Genomic DNA, 16,847 nt, shown 5'->3' on the forward strand with positions numbered 1-16,847 from the left:
GTGTTTGTGTGTGTCCTGCGGTGGGTTGGCACCCTGCCCGGGATTGGTTCCTGCCTTGTGCCTTGTGTTGGCTGGGATTGGCTCCAGCAGACCCCTGTGTCCCTGTGTTCGGATTCAGCGGGTTGGAAAATGGATGGATGTATGTATATAAACAATGTGTTTACATACGTAATTTCAATGAATCTTACCTAATATCTAAGAGAATACAAAGGGTTTATGCTGTATAACTGTGCGGGGAATATTTATAAATAGTGTGGGAGAGTTTATAAGGGCTTAAAATACAGTATATAAAAATAACCATACAAACATATGGTTTCTATTTTGCGGATTTTCACCTATCGCAGGGGTTTCTGGAATGTATTTCTTTCTGTGTTTTTCATAAATTGTATGTGGTCTCCTCAGATTCCTCAGATATACTGTATAAGTGCCACTACCCTATGTGATACACTGATGTATTAACATGAAGAGTGAGGAGCACAGAGCAGTAGCTTCAAGTCATGCATCACAATTTCTGTGGCTTCCCCATTATAAATTCCAAGCGCCATTTTTGAAGACCTAGTATATTGCATGATATAAGCATAGTGATTGAAGACCATTGGGAGAGTCTACTTTGGAATTACCATTAAGTCTCCTTTTGAGTTGCCAGTGCTACAACTGGGGGCTGGAAGTAGACAGAGCAAAATGAAGAGTAATAATGAGAACTGGTATGCTAGAAAAAAACTGCCTGTTTGCAAATAAGAGTGCTGGAAATCAAAAGCAAAAAACTGAGAAGTACTGACCCACTTCAAGCACGGATGCAAAGAATTTTGAAAAACCTGGGGTGGGGCAGGACATTCAAAGTAAACAGATGTGCATGTGAATGTAAATAATTTCAGAGGTCAGGGTTAGGGGTCCCCTTTCAAAGTCTGTGGATGCAAATGTATATCCCAATGGAGTAGCTTGTGGGAAGACTGGTTATATTTAAACTGATTTGTAGGTATCAGGGTCTTAGCACCGTCTGTGATGGCTGTGCCTGGTCTTAAATGTATATTAAATTAATGTGCAGAGGGGTGTGGAGTGGTCTGTTTTGGCTTCCATGCATGCATATAGTGGTGTAACATTGACTGGGTCTGTATTGTATATGATGGACAAAAGGATCACGGGTTTCCCACTATTTTCATGCATATAACTGAGAAAAAGATCAGGGGCTTAAGCCACTGAAGTCTGTATCCACTACCAGATGCCACTGCATTGCTCCTGGCTGATCTTGGATTGGAGGACACCAATTCCGTCTCTACTTCTCTCTGTTTTGCTTCTAGCAAATAACATCTACTCACAGCCACAGCACCTGGCACCAGCAATAGAGGTTTATAGCACGTTTACTAACCACTGACCTTTGTAACTTTGACACTGTCCAACCTGCTATATCCTAATACGGGGTTACAGGGGTCTGCTGGAGTCAATCCAGCCAGCACAGGGCGCAAGGCAGGAACAAACCCCAGGCATGGCATTTTATACTTGAGTGTAAATAATAAATGTCATCATATCTCTTTCTTCTTGTCCAAGATACTGCCAATACTTTAGTCATTCAACCAACAACAACAACATATATTTATAAAAAAGACAAAATAAATAAATAAGAAAAATAAGACAAAAATCATTAACAGAATAAAAGTAAGGTCTGATGGCCAGGGAGGACAGGAAAAACAAAAAAAAACTCCAGACGGCTGGAGAAAAAATAAAATTTGCAGGGGTTCCAGACCATGAGACCACCCAGCCCCCTCTAGGCATTCTACCTAACATAAATTAGCAGTCTTCATTGTATTTAGGGTTCTCATGGAAGGACTTGATGATGATGGTCATGTGGATTTCTGGCCTTTAATCCATCAATGTAGGAACATCATGGTGCTTTGATTAGGTGGTAGTGGTGCAGGTTGCCACCACAGAAAACCAGGAAAAGAACAGAAGAGAGAGTAGGGGTTAGTATGGATTTTGGAGCCACCATGAATAGCAATGATAATTAATTGAATATACAGAGCATCAGGATTAAACTGAAATGAAGTTAGGAGAAAACCATGTTAAAGTAATGTGTTTTTAGCAGTTTTTTTAAAGTGCTCCACAATATTAGCCTGGTGAATTCCTATTGGCAGGCTAGTCCAGATTGTATGTGCATAACAGGAGAAGTCTGCCTCACCGCTTCTTTTAAGTTTAGCTCTTGGAATTCTAAGCAGACACTCATTTGAAGATCTAAGGTTACGATTTGGAATATAAGGTGTCAGACATTCCGATATATAAGATGGAGTGAGATTATTTAAGGCTTTGTAAACCATAAGCAGTATTTTAAAGATAATTCTGAATGACACAGGTAACCAGTGTAGTGACATCAAAACTGGCTCGGATTTTCTTTTCCTAGTTAGGATTTTAGCAGCTGCATTCTGCACTAGTTGCAAAACGATATATGTCTTTTTTGGGTAGTCCTGAGAGGAATGTGTTACAGTAATCTAGTCAACTGAAAACAAAAGCGTGAACTAGTTTCTCAGCATTTTTTAATGATATAAGAGGTCTAACTATTGCTATATTTCTTAAGTGAAAAAATGCTGTTCTAGTGATCTGATTAATATGCAATTTAAAATTCAGGTCACAGTCAACAGTTACCCCTAAATTCTTTACCTCCGTCTTGGGTTTTAATCCTAATGCATCAAGTTTATTTCTAATAACCTCATTAGATCCATTATTGCCAATCGCTAAAATTTCTGTTTTTTCTTTATTTAGCTTGAGAAAATTACTATTCATCCATTTAGAAACACAAGTAAGACATTGTGTTAGTGAAACAACAGAGTCTGGGTCATCAGGGGATATTGACAAATACAGCTGTGTGTTATCAGCATAGTTGTGGTAGCTCACGTTGTGCCCCAAGATAATCTGACCTAACGGAAGCATGTAAATTGAAAAGAGCAGCGGACCCAGGATAGAGCCTTGTGGAACACCATATAGAATATCATGCGTCTTTGAATTATAATTACCACAATTCACAAAGAATTTTATACCTGCCAGGTAGGATTCAAACCAATTTAAGACACTGCCAGAGAGGCCCACCCATTGACTAAGGCGATTTCTTAGAATATTGTGATCAATGGTATCAAATGCGGCACTCAGATCTAAGAGGATGAGAACAGATAAATGGCCTCTATCTGCATTTACCCGCAAGTCATTTACTACTTTAATGAGTGCAGTTTCTGTGCTGTGATTTGTTCGAAAACCAGACTGAAACTTATCAAGAACAGCATGTTTATTGAGGTGGTCATTTACCTGCATAACCACCCTATTGGTTAATGCTGCTGTTCAGCCTATCAATCACTTCTGCTCCATCCTTTGTTTGCACAAAGCATGCTCTAAGCACAGTGCAAAGCATAGACGTTTCAATTAAATCAATCAAAGTGTTTTTGAGATTTTGGGGTATTTATTTTGACTGGGGTATTTTTTAACCCCTAAATATTGAAATATTGATATGTCCTATCTTAGAGGATAATTAGTGCACTAGATGTACCATTTTGCCAAATTTCAGCTTTTAACTAAACAGGTAATAGTGTTTTTGTTGATGATTAAGTGTGTGAGTGAGTGAGAGTAAATGAATGAGTCAGTCAACTTTGCATTTTATATATATATATTGTGCCCTGTAGGGGACGCACCAGCTGCCCAAACCTGACAAAGACAGACACAAGTTTCAGCACACCATATGTTTATTTCTTGGGGAAGTGCCTTCCTCTCACTCCCCACAGCAGCACAGTACAATAAGCACTGTATTGAGCACAAGATACACCCCCTTTTGTCTTTTCTCTTCTTGGCTTCTCTCTCTCTCTCTTTCTCTCTTTATCTCTTCCTGTCTCTCTTTTCTGCCTCCACTCCTTTTCTGGCAAATTTTGTTCTCCTTCTCCCGACTCTGGCTCCTCGAATGGATGCCATTCATTTCATTCAGAACTTCATTCTGGAAGTTAAGTTTTGTACCTAAAGAATTACATACATATCCAGTTCCATCCATTACAACAAATTTCCAGGGACCTAAAAAAAATTTTGTTGTAATGAAAATTTCGTTGTAATGAGATTCTGTATTTGTAGCTATAGTGCTTTCTTTAACTTGCGCCCAGACATCTGCAATCATTTTAATAGCATTCTTCTGTCTACAAGTTATGCTGATGAGAATTTTTCACAGCATTTCCTTGTGATAATACACTTTCAGGGTGTGAATGATGCCCAAATCCAATGGCTGAAGCACTGCTGTGCAATTGGGTGGGAGGAATTCAACGTGAACATTATCTAAATGTGGAAGCATATTGTGGTCAGCACAGTTATCAATCAGAAGCCGAATCATCCTTTTCTTCTTCTTCATATTGTGAGGTTTCTGAACTCCTTTGGGATCCCATCCCAATCCCCCTCACCCTGGGATCCCCCCTCTACCCAACGGGATGGTAATCTCCAGTCAGCAAACACATCCTTGGTAGTCAGCATGAATAAATGAAACAGTAGTGTGTGTCGTTGCTACTTATGCCTACCTGTACAAAGAGCAGTGTGGCATTCTGAGCAACACATACTACTGTGACATAATATCTGAAAAACAAAAAATGTGACACCTGTCTCTTTGATGACGCAAATTAATAAATAACAGAAAACACTCAAACTTTCAAATCAGTTGCCAAAGTCATACCTGAATGTTATGCTATGTGTACATTTTCCAGCTTCTTAAAATAAGAAATTTCTTAATTTGCCACAATTAAAATATCTAGACAAACAAGCTTAAAAACACAACATTTCTGTGATTTAAATATCATTCATGGTATTTGTGTCCTTTTTTCATGATGAAGGCTGATTTATAAGTTGATTTAGACCTTTCAGAGCTGTTTTGGACTTGTGGGCTATATTGGAGCCTACATTACAATGGCCATCACTCACATCCCTAATGCTTTACAGGTTTTAACAGCTGGGTTTAGAAAATAGATGGACTGATAGATGGGCGGACATCAGAATGTGACTGACAAATCATTGAACTGCACAATGAAATGATATTTTCTGTTGACTTTATTGCCTTCCACTGGAGTCACTAAAATACCAATGCCAAAAAAGTTTGCATAGGACTTACAGATGGTTGAAATTTTCCATAAGTTTAAGCCAATTTCCACACCAAGTTTAGGATTCATAAACTACAACTGTTGGGTAAGAAGTAGCTTATTGAAGATTAAGCAAGTTTTATACAAGAGGCCCCTGAGCTGTTTTAAATGTAGTCCAGGAGTGGTGTGCTCTTAATGAACTGATAAATGACTTTCAGTAATTTTTAAAAATGTATTATTTTTTTATTTAATAGATGCCTTTCCCCATGGCAACTCATAATCATCACGTGTGTGTTTTGAAAGAAAATACTAAATTAACATCTATGATGAATATCATTTTAAAGTACAGCACTAGGTCAGTACTATAGTCTAATCTTATATATAAATGTCTACGAATGGAAGTGTGTGTGTCTGTCCGGCCCGGAAGTGAGAGATGGAATCCTCTGAGGAAACAAAAAACTCGCTTAGCCGCTAATAACACAAACAAGGCCAGCACGTCAGCAAAACGAAACCTCAGAAGAAAGACAAAGTCGCTTAGCCACTAACATCGGCAAAACGGTATCCCTTTTACTTTTCCTCCCGTTGCTAATGCACAAGTGATGCGAGCCTGTCAGCAAAATAAAACCTCCTAGGAGAGAGATGGCCAGAGTAGTTCCTTTCAATTACCTGGCATCTCTACATTTCAATTTTTTTTCTGACGACTTCTATCATTTCTAGGACCCCAGGCTTTTTACAGCACGGGCTTACACAGCTAGTAAAAGTATAAATGGTTGACATTTACTGGGGTAAGCCTGTAGATATCCAGACAATTGTAGAAGAGCAGCAAGCCTAAATAGTCCTCAGGTGCTTTGCAATAAGGTGGGTCTTTAAGTGGTACATTAACATCAACAAAGTGGAAGCAATTCAGATGGACATGGAATGCTACCTTCACAGGTAGGCTAGAAAAGTGAGATGGACAGATTCAGCTTGCTTAAAGGCTACTAAAGGTTTTTTGTCATGGCATGTACAGAAACCTTAGACTGGAAGCAGTGAGAAAAAGAGCTGTATAGGGATAGCAGCCTTGAACTATATACTATCAGCAATTACCAGTAAAGAGAGCAAAGCAGAAGAATACTATGGTTGTAGAAAGGGACAAATAGCTCAGGTAGAAGAATTCCAGATGAGCTCTAGAGGTAAGAAAACAGCTAATGGAAGCATTGCCAGCATAGAGTAGTCCAAGAATCTGAGTGGCAAAAAAACGAGGAAGTGTGGATGTCAAGAAACAGAGATGAAAGGACAAGGAATCATTCAGGATCATTGTTCCAGACCATCTTAAAGACAAAGCTCAGAGAAACAAGCTAAGTTTACAATGTAATTGCCAAAGAGGAGGCTAGAAGGTGTAGCACTAATCATTAAGACTACAATAGAAAAAATGGTTCAGGGTTATTCTGCACTGCATTAACAGAGCTCACAGTAGGTGCAATCAAATGATGTAATTAGCTGAAAGTAGCAGATACGAAATCCTTACAGCTGGGGGGTTGGGGCTCCTCATATGTTCCAATCATAACCATAGTCTGTAATTTAAGAGAAATCAAAAAAGCTACCCACACTCTTTTCTCCAGGAAGAACAGCTGAAACCCTGCTTTATTTGAAGTCATGTTGACTAAGAAGCATGTTCAGGTATGACATTCTCCATCATTAACAAAGAGATATGACTATGAAAGACATTCCATTCAAATGCAGTTTTGTATACTCTAATTCTGCATATTATACTAGCCATGATACCTGTCAAAGAGAACTAACAGAATAATTAAAACTGAAGGGTAAAATTCTGTTACAACGAACTCCCAAGGACCTAAAAAATATTTTGTTGTAACCAAAATGTTGTTGTAATGAGATTCTGTATTTGTTACTATAGTGCTTTCTTTAACTTGCGCCCAGGAGTTTGCAATCAATTTCAATCGTTTCTTTCACCTTAATTTATATCTCCTTCTGCCTATAAGTTATGCTGACGAGAATTTTTCTCAGCATTTCCTTGCGATAATACACTTTCAGGATGCAAAAGATGCCCAAATCCAATGGCTGAAGCACTAATGTGCAATTGGGTGGGAGAAATTCAACACGAACATTATCTAAATGTGGAAGCATGTTGTGGGCAGTACAGTTATCAATCAGAAGCCGAATCATCCCCTACCCAACAGGAATGACACGCTGAAGTATGTCCCGAAGCGTGATTGCAGCATCTGTGGAAGATTGTTTGTCCACTGCCGAGGCAGGGCAACAACAGGCTCATAGCTGCAGTGAAGCGACACAGAAGCAAATCATAAAAGATCGGCGTCACACTATAAGTCCCTGTCTTGTACCCCAAAACACGAGGCTTAGTCTCAGTACTTTAGTAAAACCAGCTTTATTCAGCTTGAAACAGGAACGGCACACTTATTTATTGTAGCGTGATCTGCCACTCTGCTATACACAGACACAGCAGTCAGGCAGGGTCGTGCCCAGATCAGTGATCAAGTAATCCTGTTACCTGCATTTACAATGTTCCTTGTATCACCCATCAATATCTTTTCTGTTTGCTTTACTGGAGAGATGCAGCATAGCTTTGAACCTGCTGTTGCCCCAGCAACAGATAAACAGTCTTCCATAGACGCGGAGATCGGACTTCGGGATGCTCTTCAGCGTGCTGTCTAGTTGGGGGAGGTCCCAAGAGAGTTTAGAAACTTCATATTTTCTTGAATGACTGCCGCATTAATAGGAATGTTTCTTTAACAAGCATCACTGAACCACATAAAAACTGCTTTTTCAACATCTTCAAATGCAGCAGTTCAAATATGTTTGCAACCCGAGATTTTTCTTCTTTTTTTGCTCAGTCTTTCAAGAAAGTTGACAGCGTTGTTGGCGAAATTCTGAATTCACTGGCAACATCTTTTTTCTTTTTGCCGCAAGCGAGAGCTGCAAAACTGTAGTTTTTTTTTCTAATATGAACTGTTATTGTTTTTTCGTGTTTGCCGTTTCTATTAAAAGGGTGACAATGAGTTAAATTCCAATGGATGTTTTTCAAATATTGAAGAGCAGTAAGCAAAAGGTATCACTGAAAACCACCGAAAAAAACAAAAACAGCAAAAAAACAGTAAGAGGAAAGTTCCTAGAAAGAAAAAAAAAATTACAATGTTTCTGTTTGGGGGATCGTTGTGCACAACTGTGCTGCAGCCATGGAACTATCTGCTCTGTGGATGATTCATTCAGGCATTTCAAGGTCTTTTGGGCACTTCAATCTTCGTTGTAATGAAATTATCTGCTGAATGTACTTTGTAGTAACAAGATTTCTATAGACTCGCGAAACTGTTGGGACCATAAAAATACTTTGTTGTAATGAAAATTTTGTTGTAATGGAATTTTACCTGTATTTGCTATCTCTTGACCTTCAGTGCCTTTCTTCTGTATTCATATGGGTGAATGCTTCTTCACCGGTACTCTGTGTCTTAAGTGTGTTCCCATAAAACCTTCTTCTCAGACTGTCATTATTAACGAGGCACCTTTCTCAGCTTCTGTCCTGTTTTTTACTTGCCCTCTTTGAAGCCAACTCTGTCAGTGAGCTTCATATGCCTTTACACCCCTTCATGTATGTCACACTCACACTTCCTCTTTCGTTGTCACCAACACGGGGACAAAGTTGGAAACTCGTTAAGTGTAAAGTTCACACAGACATTAGGAAGTTTTTCTTTACACGGAGAACCTTAGACACTTGGAATAATGTACCAAGAAGCGTGGTAGACAGTAAGACTTTAGGAACTTTCATAACTAGACTTGATGTTTTTTTAGAAGAATTAAGTGGATAGGACTGGCGAGCTTTGTTGGGCTGAATGGCCTGTTCTCATCTAGAGTGTTCTAATGTTCTAAAAGTCAAACTGACCAACGAAATTGCTCTGAGGAACTGAACACACATATCTTAGTGTTTTGTTATATAAAGAACCCTGTCATATACAATTTCACTGTGACTACACCAACTCTAAAAGAGGTAATACAGGACCAGAAGAAGTGTTAGTAATACAACAGATCCCATTACTGCTGTCAACTAGAAGTGGTTTAAAACTTTACACAAAAATTAATCACAGTCCTGTTGTAGAGTTAATAGGATTCATTCAGAAAAGATAAAAATATTACATTTTGTTTCTCATAAGTGCTACACAGTAAATGAACAGTATTAAACAAAAGCCTAAATATTTTTATATATTGAACGATAAAAATCTAAACCATCCACATTTAAAACCCTTGGAGACCCAACCACACCAATAACCCCTTCTATAAAAAGAAGGGGCTCAAGATTCAGCTAAAATGCTGGATTATTGACCTCATCTGACAAGCAGAAAGACATCAGCTCCTATTTATAAAGTATTTAAATATGGAAGACTGTGGCCAACAACTACATACTCCAAATAAAAAAACATATTTCTCACTGGCTTTAGTCCCTGTAATAAAAAGGCCATAAATGCACTAATAAAATATTCACCCACTTGGGGCTGTTGGGTGGGCAGCATGAGATGGGTGTTTTTTTTTAATCTTGTATTGATGTTTTTATGTTTGTGTTTGATTTACTGTAACTTGTATTTGCATATTTACTTACTGTAAGTTCAGTCATTATCCTCTAAAAGGAAACAGCACCAAGTATGACACCTGTAAGACACTTCACCTAATATCAAAGACAAAAATCACACAAAGCCACGGCCAAATTAAACAGCTACCTCATATACCTGCAACGTTTAATACATACAGCCCACACCATCTGTCTGCCTCACTGTCCTCATTGCTGCCTTTTAAAGACCACCATACGTCATCTTAAATCCAAAGATCTCAGCTGTCTTTCTATCCTATCTGCTGCCTTACTGCCTAATCAGCAAGGAGACCAGTATTTCCACAACTTCAAGGCTACGCCAATTTCAACCTTTATTCTACAGTATTGCATATTAATTGGTACACATTTAACTGTTTTTGAAAATGTTGGGTAGCACTTTAGTATGGGTACTGTAAAATGTATCTCTTATTCATTTACTACCATGTAAAAATACACTTCTTTGGGTCTTCATAACACATAAAAAGCATCAGTAAGCTATTTATTAATCTCTTCAATGTACCCTATTAATAAAACTTCACCTAGGACTGGTCTGAGGTGACTTAACTGAAACTCATTTCTCTTGATATCACATATTTAGTATAAGACCTGGGAAACTGTCATATTAAAAATTCATTTTACCATCATGTCAATATGACCTATGCAAAGAGATGATGTTTTATAATTTAAGAGACATGGAAGATCTGTACTGGCAATTGGAAGGTTGCCGGTTCAAATCCCATAAATGCCAATAGGGACTCTGCTCTGTTGGGCCCTTGAGCAAGGCCCTTAACCTGCAATTGCTGAGCACTTTGATTAGTATATATAAATGCTATATAAATGCAAAGAATTATTATTATTATTAAGGAAGGGGGAAGGCAGCTTTTGTAGGACACTACCTCCCCCAAGATGGTAGATGGCAGCTCCCCTGGACTGCAGCAGTGCCCCAGATTCCCGCAGGGCACCATGGGACATGTGGCGTAATACCACAGCCCTGCTTGAAAGGAGTTGTGTTTCATCCATAGCCCAGAAGTACTCCCAAGTCAAGAGGACGGAAGCTCCAAAGTACTTCTTGGCTGAAGAAAACTCAAGTCCTCCATCTGACCCGGAAGTGCTGGCAAGTCACGTGGGAGGAAGAACAGAAGCACTTTTGGGTCAAGGAATATTTAAAGGACTGCTGAAGACCCAGCAGGCGAGCCAGAGTTGGGTGGTTGGCGGGCAAAGCTTGCTGGGAGGTGTGGAGGAGAGAACAGTGATTATTACTGTATTTATTGATTGTGTATTGCTGTCTGTGGTGTTTTGGGAGCACTGTGGAAGAAAAAATATTTAATAAATATCTTCTGGGTGCTTTTAACTTGTGTCCTGTGTGTCTGTCTGTTGGGTTTAAGGGGCAACAGTGACCCTTAGCGTCCACAATAAGTAGAATGAAGATCAAAAGAAGCCTTTGTTAAAACCCCTTATCAAGCGGGGTAATTTTTGCTAAATCGCTTGTAATTTGACCTCTCCAAATTAGAATCATTGCTGTTATTGAACTATCTGGAGTATAAACACATGTTTGGTCTCTTTGTAAAGGTAACATTCTCTAGTTTCACCCTTAGTAGTCAGAATCACTGTAGGTGTGACTGATCAAAAGTTATGCACATTAGAACTCACAGAAAAAATGAATTTTTTTGTTCTCGCCTAAGTTTTTTTTGTGAAAATAAAGGCCTCTATAGCTGCAGTAGGTAGGTGGGGACAGAAACAAACTATGTACCAACAGAATAACTTGTTGACTACTCACATTTCAAATTTGAAAAGAATACCTGTAAAAATGACATTTTTACACCAGTTTTTATGTGGGCATGTCCAGGTGCTTTTTAGAGGGACCTATGGTTTATCCATTATCCACATTTTGGAACGTATGGAAAAAGTGTAATAACTTTTGAATGCTTCAACCCACATATATCAATGAGGGCTCTACTGAAAGCTTACACCTAACGGAATCTATATCTACACACAGTGTCACTCTATTAGTTATGGAAATTCATATTCCATAATAAAAACAATAAAAAATACACATTTCAATATAAAAATAGTCAAAACAAGTCTTATGGGCTAAAAATATATATATATATTTTATTTTTTACTTTTTTTAATAAAATGCACACAAACTATATACATTTTTTTACAAACTGTTACAATACAGCTCAGCGTTTTTCCACGTGCCACTGATTGTAGCAATCCTCAGCAGGAAGAAAGCCACATGTCGCTCTCTGCCATTAGACGTCTTCTGGTCCGATTGATCACTTTCACGCCGCGTACATGCCTCTATTACTTAATCGAGAGTGTATTTATGTTTATCTGTACTTTTATCCATATTTAAAATGCGAAAAAACTAGGTGAAATCACAATAAACAACCACGCACCAAGTCTGCAGACTGGCATAAATGCCAGCTTTGCGCAGCTCCGATCGGTTTTGTTTACAAGTTGGTATGGCAAGTTACATATCGGCGTGCTCAGCTGCTCATTGGCTGTAAGTTTGGAGTGTCACTCACAGCGTCCAATCAAACTGGTAGATTCTACCAGGGTTTGGAGTTGTGCGTCATCGTTCAGCTGTCTGTGACACTCGTTGGCTAATTGGCCAACTTAGGTGTCAAGCAGAAGCTAACACTTCCATGTAACATGCTTTAGCATGGTTATTGCCGACAGAAACAAATTACGTCTGATATGACCAATAGAAATGAAAAAAAAATGTCGGCGCTAGTCTCGAGTTAAAAAACATTTTCTGGAGTTTTTGTCCCTTTGAGGATCTATCGTGTGTTTTGGACCTAATCGTTTTACCTGATTATATTCCCTGGAGCCTTACGGACAGATTGAGATCAATATTGCTCGGAAATATTGATGTTTGACTTGCAGAGAGCCTTCAAAGGTAGTCAAAGGTAGGAAAAGTCAGCTCTTAAAAGTATTTACTTCTCTGTAAAAAAGGATTTAGTGTCAGTGCTGTGGTTGTTGTGTGTCAAAATGGTTTATATCATCGGAAAGACGAGACTCTGAATTTTCATTTGATGTGTAGTATGTCGAGGTGCATGACAGAGGGGCATGCACACATGGCTGTGACATGATTGTGACGTCGTCCAATCGTCGTTATGTACCGGGAGCGGTACGTGTGCATGTTAAGGGATCTTGTTACATAAGAGTAAATGAGTAATATGTGCATTTTTGCACTACCTACAGTAAAATACAGTAAATTGCGAAATGTTTATATTACTTTTTTCTGTTTCAGGGATAATGAAACACACCAGCCCTACATTTGGAGATTCAAAAGAAAGCAATAAAAGTAGAAGACAACTGAAAAGAAGAACATGAACAACTCTGACCCCATTGCAGATGTGAAACAGTGTTAAATATTCTTTCCGTTTCTTTAAGAAAAAAATAAAGATGGATAACAGCAGTAAATTTGAAACACCAACCAACATATCACTGATTAACAGTGCAGACCTTGTGTTCAGGTCAATAGAATATAAAACAGTCTCTGTGTTTTTGGTTTTGTTGATATGTGGAATGGGAATTATCGGAAACATAATGGTGGTCCTAGTGGTTTTGACTACTCGCCATATGAGGACCCCAACCAACTGCTATCTTGTGAGTTTGGCTGTGGCAGATCTCATGGTTTTGGTGGCAGCAGGGCTACCTAACGTCTCTGAGAGTTTAGCAGGAACTTGGATTTATGGGCATGCTGGCTGCCTTGGCATTACGTATTTTCAGTACCTTGGAATAAATGTATCCTCCTGCTCAATCACAGCTTTTACAGTTGAAAGGTAAGTTGAAAGAAAAAGGTTTAAAAATGGAAGATTTATGGGATGCAGCTTCTTGGAATCCAATAAAATGCAAATCAGAGATTCAAACTCCTGTAAATAGAAGCTGCCCTTAAATGCAAATTAATACTAACAATACATTATAGGGCCAGTAGAAGTGCACTCTGGAGTCACAGGCCAGTTTCTTCTGCATGTTGTTTATATGTTGTCCCCATGTGGAAGTCACACAGGATTTCTCCTATTGTACATAAAGCAGTCTGGTTGCCTTGTTAATTAAAACTGACCCAGTGTGACTCTTTACCATTTGTATGAAAGTTCTCACATCCTGGCAGAGTGGTAAGTGGTATTTCCTCTCTGCTCTAGGAGACTAAATTGCAATCCTGATCTGGTCACTCTGGTGTGAAATTTTCACTTTTCTATATTTGAACAGATTTTTCTCAGAGTTTTCTGCTTTTCTTCTGACATCCCAAAGATGTGTGGTGGGTTAAAGGATGAAAGTATACAAGAATGTGTGTGCTGTATATGTGGGAGTGCTCTCCACTGGGCTGCCATTTCATCTTAGACTGGTTCCTGTATTTGTCACATGCTGCAAAGACATACTCTTCCTTCCCCAACCCTAAACTGGAATAACTAGATTCAGAAATGAAGGTAAGGAGATGTTCAATACCCTCTCCAATATGGATTTCTGCTTTTTGCCCAATGTAGCTGCAAGGTTCATGAAGTTAAGGAATGTTGTACCATTTGGATATCCTTCAGCCCCAATGACTGTGAATCGAGTTAAGCAAGTTAAACATTGGATAGATGGATGTGTTATTAAAACTGAAAGGATAAGCTGAGGTGTCTTTATATCAAAATAGAGGGCTAGATGTACTAAAAGAAATCTGAAAAATGTTAAATTTTTATTTGAGTTTGAAATTTTTTAAAACTGTTTAAGTATTCAAGTCAGTAAAACCTATAAAAAGATTTTGAAAAATCTAATTATGCAGAAGGGAAAATGAAAACTAGTCTAATCTAACTGTATAATATCAAGCTTCTATAACTGGCAAATTGTTCTGCAGACATTCATGTAATGCATAATTACCAGAGCTCCATTTAAACAGTTTTTTTTTTAAGTCTAGACAATTCCTCTTCCTCACTATAAAAAGTGATTACTGGTATAATAGGATTACAAACATGCATTAAAGGAAAAAAATAGCTTAACATGTTTAACAAATTTGGAGTTTCTTTTACACTACAATTAACAGTCTCCATCTGTGATGCAGATTTTAGTAGAACTCCAAATACCAAAATGAAATTAAAAAGATCTGACACCCATAAACATCAATATGGAGCCCTGGCCAGATTATAATGAAAATAGTCCAAGATTCAGCAGAGGCATAAGATTTCCAGTGCCTGGCAGTAATGAGGATCCCCAAAGAAAAATACATTGGGACTAATCAGGAGTGATTCAGTGGGAGTCCAGTAGTTGGGGGACTGCTAGTTCTAAAGCTGCACAAATACAGTGCATCCGGAAAGTATTCACAGCGCATCACTTTTTCCACCTTTTGATATGTTACAGCCTTATTCCAAAATGGATTAAATTTATTTTTTTACTCAGAATTCTACACACAACACCCCATAATGACAATGTGAAAAATGTTTACTTTAGGTTTTTGCAAATTTATTAAAAATAAAAAAACTGAGAAATCACATGTACATAAGTATTTACAGTCTTTGCTCAATACTTTGTCGATGCACCTTTGACAGCAATTACAGCCTCAAGTCTTTTTGAATATGATGCCACAAGCTTGGCACACCTATCCTTGGCCAGTTTTGCCCATTCCTCTTTGCAGCACGTCTCAAGCTCCAAAAGGTTGGATGGGAAGCGTCGGTGCACAGCCATTTTAGGATCTCTCCAGAGATGTTCAATCGGATTCAAGTCTGGGCTCTGGTTGGGCCACTCAAGGACATTCACAGAGTTGTCCTGAAGCCACTCCTTTGATATCTTGGCTCTCTGCTTAGGGTCGTTGTCCTGCTGAAAGATGAACCGTCGCCCCAGTCTGAGGTCAAGAGCGCTCTGGAGCAGGTTTTCATTGAGGATGTCTCTGTACATAGCTGCAGTCATCTTTCCCTTTATCCTGACTAGTCTCCCAGTTCCTGCCGCTGAAAAACATCCCCACAGCATGATGCTGCCACCATGCTTCACTGTAGTGATGGTATTGGCCTGGTGATGAGCGGTGCCTGGTTTCCTCCAAACGTGACGCCTGGCATTCACACCAAAGAGTTCAATCTTTGTCTCATCAGACCAGATAATTTTGTTTCTCATGGTCTGAGAGTCATTCAGGTGCCTTTTGGCAAACTCCAGGTGGGCTGCCTTTTACTAAGGAGTGGCTTCCATCTGGCCACTCTATCATACAGGCCTGATTGGTGGATTGCTGCAGAAATAGTTGTCCTTCTGGAAGGTTCTCCTCTCTCAACAGAGGACCTCTGGAGCTCTGACAGAGTGACCATCGGGTTCTTGGTGACCTCCCTGACTAAGGCCCTTCTCCCGGCGATCGCCCAGTTTAGATGGCTGGCCAGCTCTAGGAAGAGTCCTGATGGTTTCAAACTTCTTCCACTTATGGATGATGGAGGTCAATGTGTTCATTGGAACCTTCAAAGCAGCAGAAATTTTTCTGTAACTTTCCCCAGATTTGTGCCTCGAGACAATCCTGTCTCGCAGGTCTACAAACAATTCCTTTGACTTCATGCTTGGTTTGTGCTCTGACATAAACTGTCAACTGTGGGACCTTATATAGACAGGTGTGTGCCTCTCCAAATCATATCCAATCAACTGAATTTACCACAGGTGGACTCCAATTAAGCTGCAGAAACATCTCAAGGATGATCAGGGGAAACAGGATGCACCTGAGCTCAATTTTGAGCTTCATGGCAAAGGCTGTGAATATTTATGTACATGTGCTTTCTCGATTTTTTTATTTTTAATACATTTGCAAAAACCTCAAGTAAACTTTTTTCACGTTGTCATTATGGGGTGTTGTGTGTAGAATTCTGAGGAAAAAAAATGAATTTAATCCATTTTGGAATAAGGCTGTAACATAACAAAATGTGGAAAAAGTGATGCGCTGTGAATACTTTCCAGAGGCACTGTATGAGGTTACTCGTGCACATTGTCTTTGCTATTCCACTCTTAAGGGTGCTAATGGTTGGCTTTCACTTGATTTTGAATATTCTGTCCTCCTATCATTTGTTTTTTTTAACATAAATCCTTATGGAACATACTCTTTCCCTCTGTTCATGTGCCAGAGGCAGCCTGGGGAATTTTTCCATTTTTCTAAGGGTGCAGTACTGTCAGAGCACAATGTCTCTCGACCACAATGAGGCTGAAATCTGATGGAAGTG

At 39.0% G+C, this 16,847-nt stretch overlaps 1 protein-coding gene across 1 annotated transcript in view; it reads left to right on the plus strand.

The window, feature by feature from the left end:
• The window catches only part of trhr2 (thyrotropin releasing hormone receptor 2), an 84,635-nt gene that overhangs the window by 10,187 nt on the left and 57,601 nt on the right, over positions 1 to 16,847 (plus strand). Inside the window, exon 2 of the mRNA XM_039762470.1 lies at positions 12,935 to 13,469. Within this exon, the coding sequence (XP_039618404.1) occupies positions 13,090 to 13,469 (380 nt within the window). The 5' untranslated portion in view covers positions 12,935 to 13,089. The remainder of the gene's footprint in view (positions 1 to 12,934; positions 13,470 to 16,847) is intronic.

This window comes from Polypterus senegalus, chromosome 9 (genome assembly GCF_016835505.1).
Source record: "Polypterus senegalus isolate Bchr_013 chromosome 9, ASM1683550v1, whole genome shotgun sequence".
Lineage (NCBI taxonomy): Eukaryota > Metazoa > Chordata > Cladistia > Polypteriformes > Polypteridae > Polypterus > Polypterus senegalus.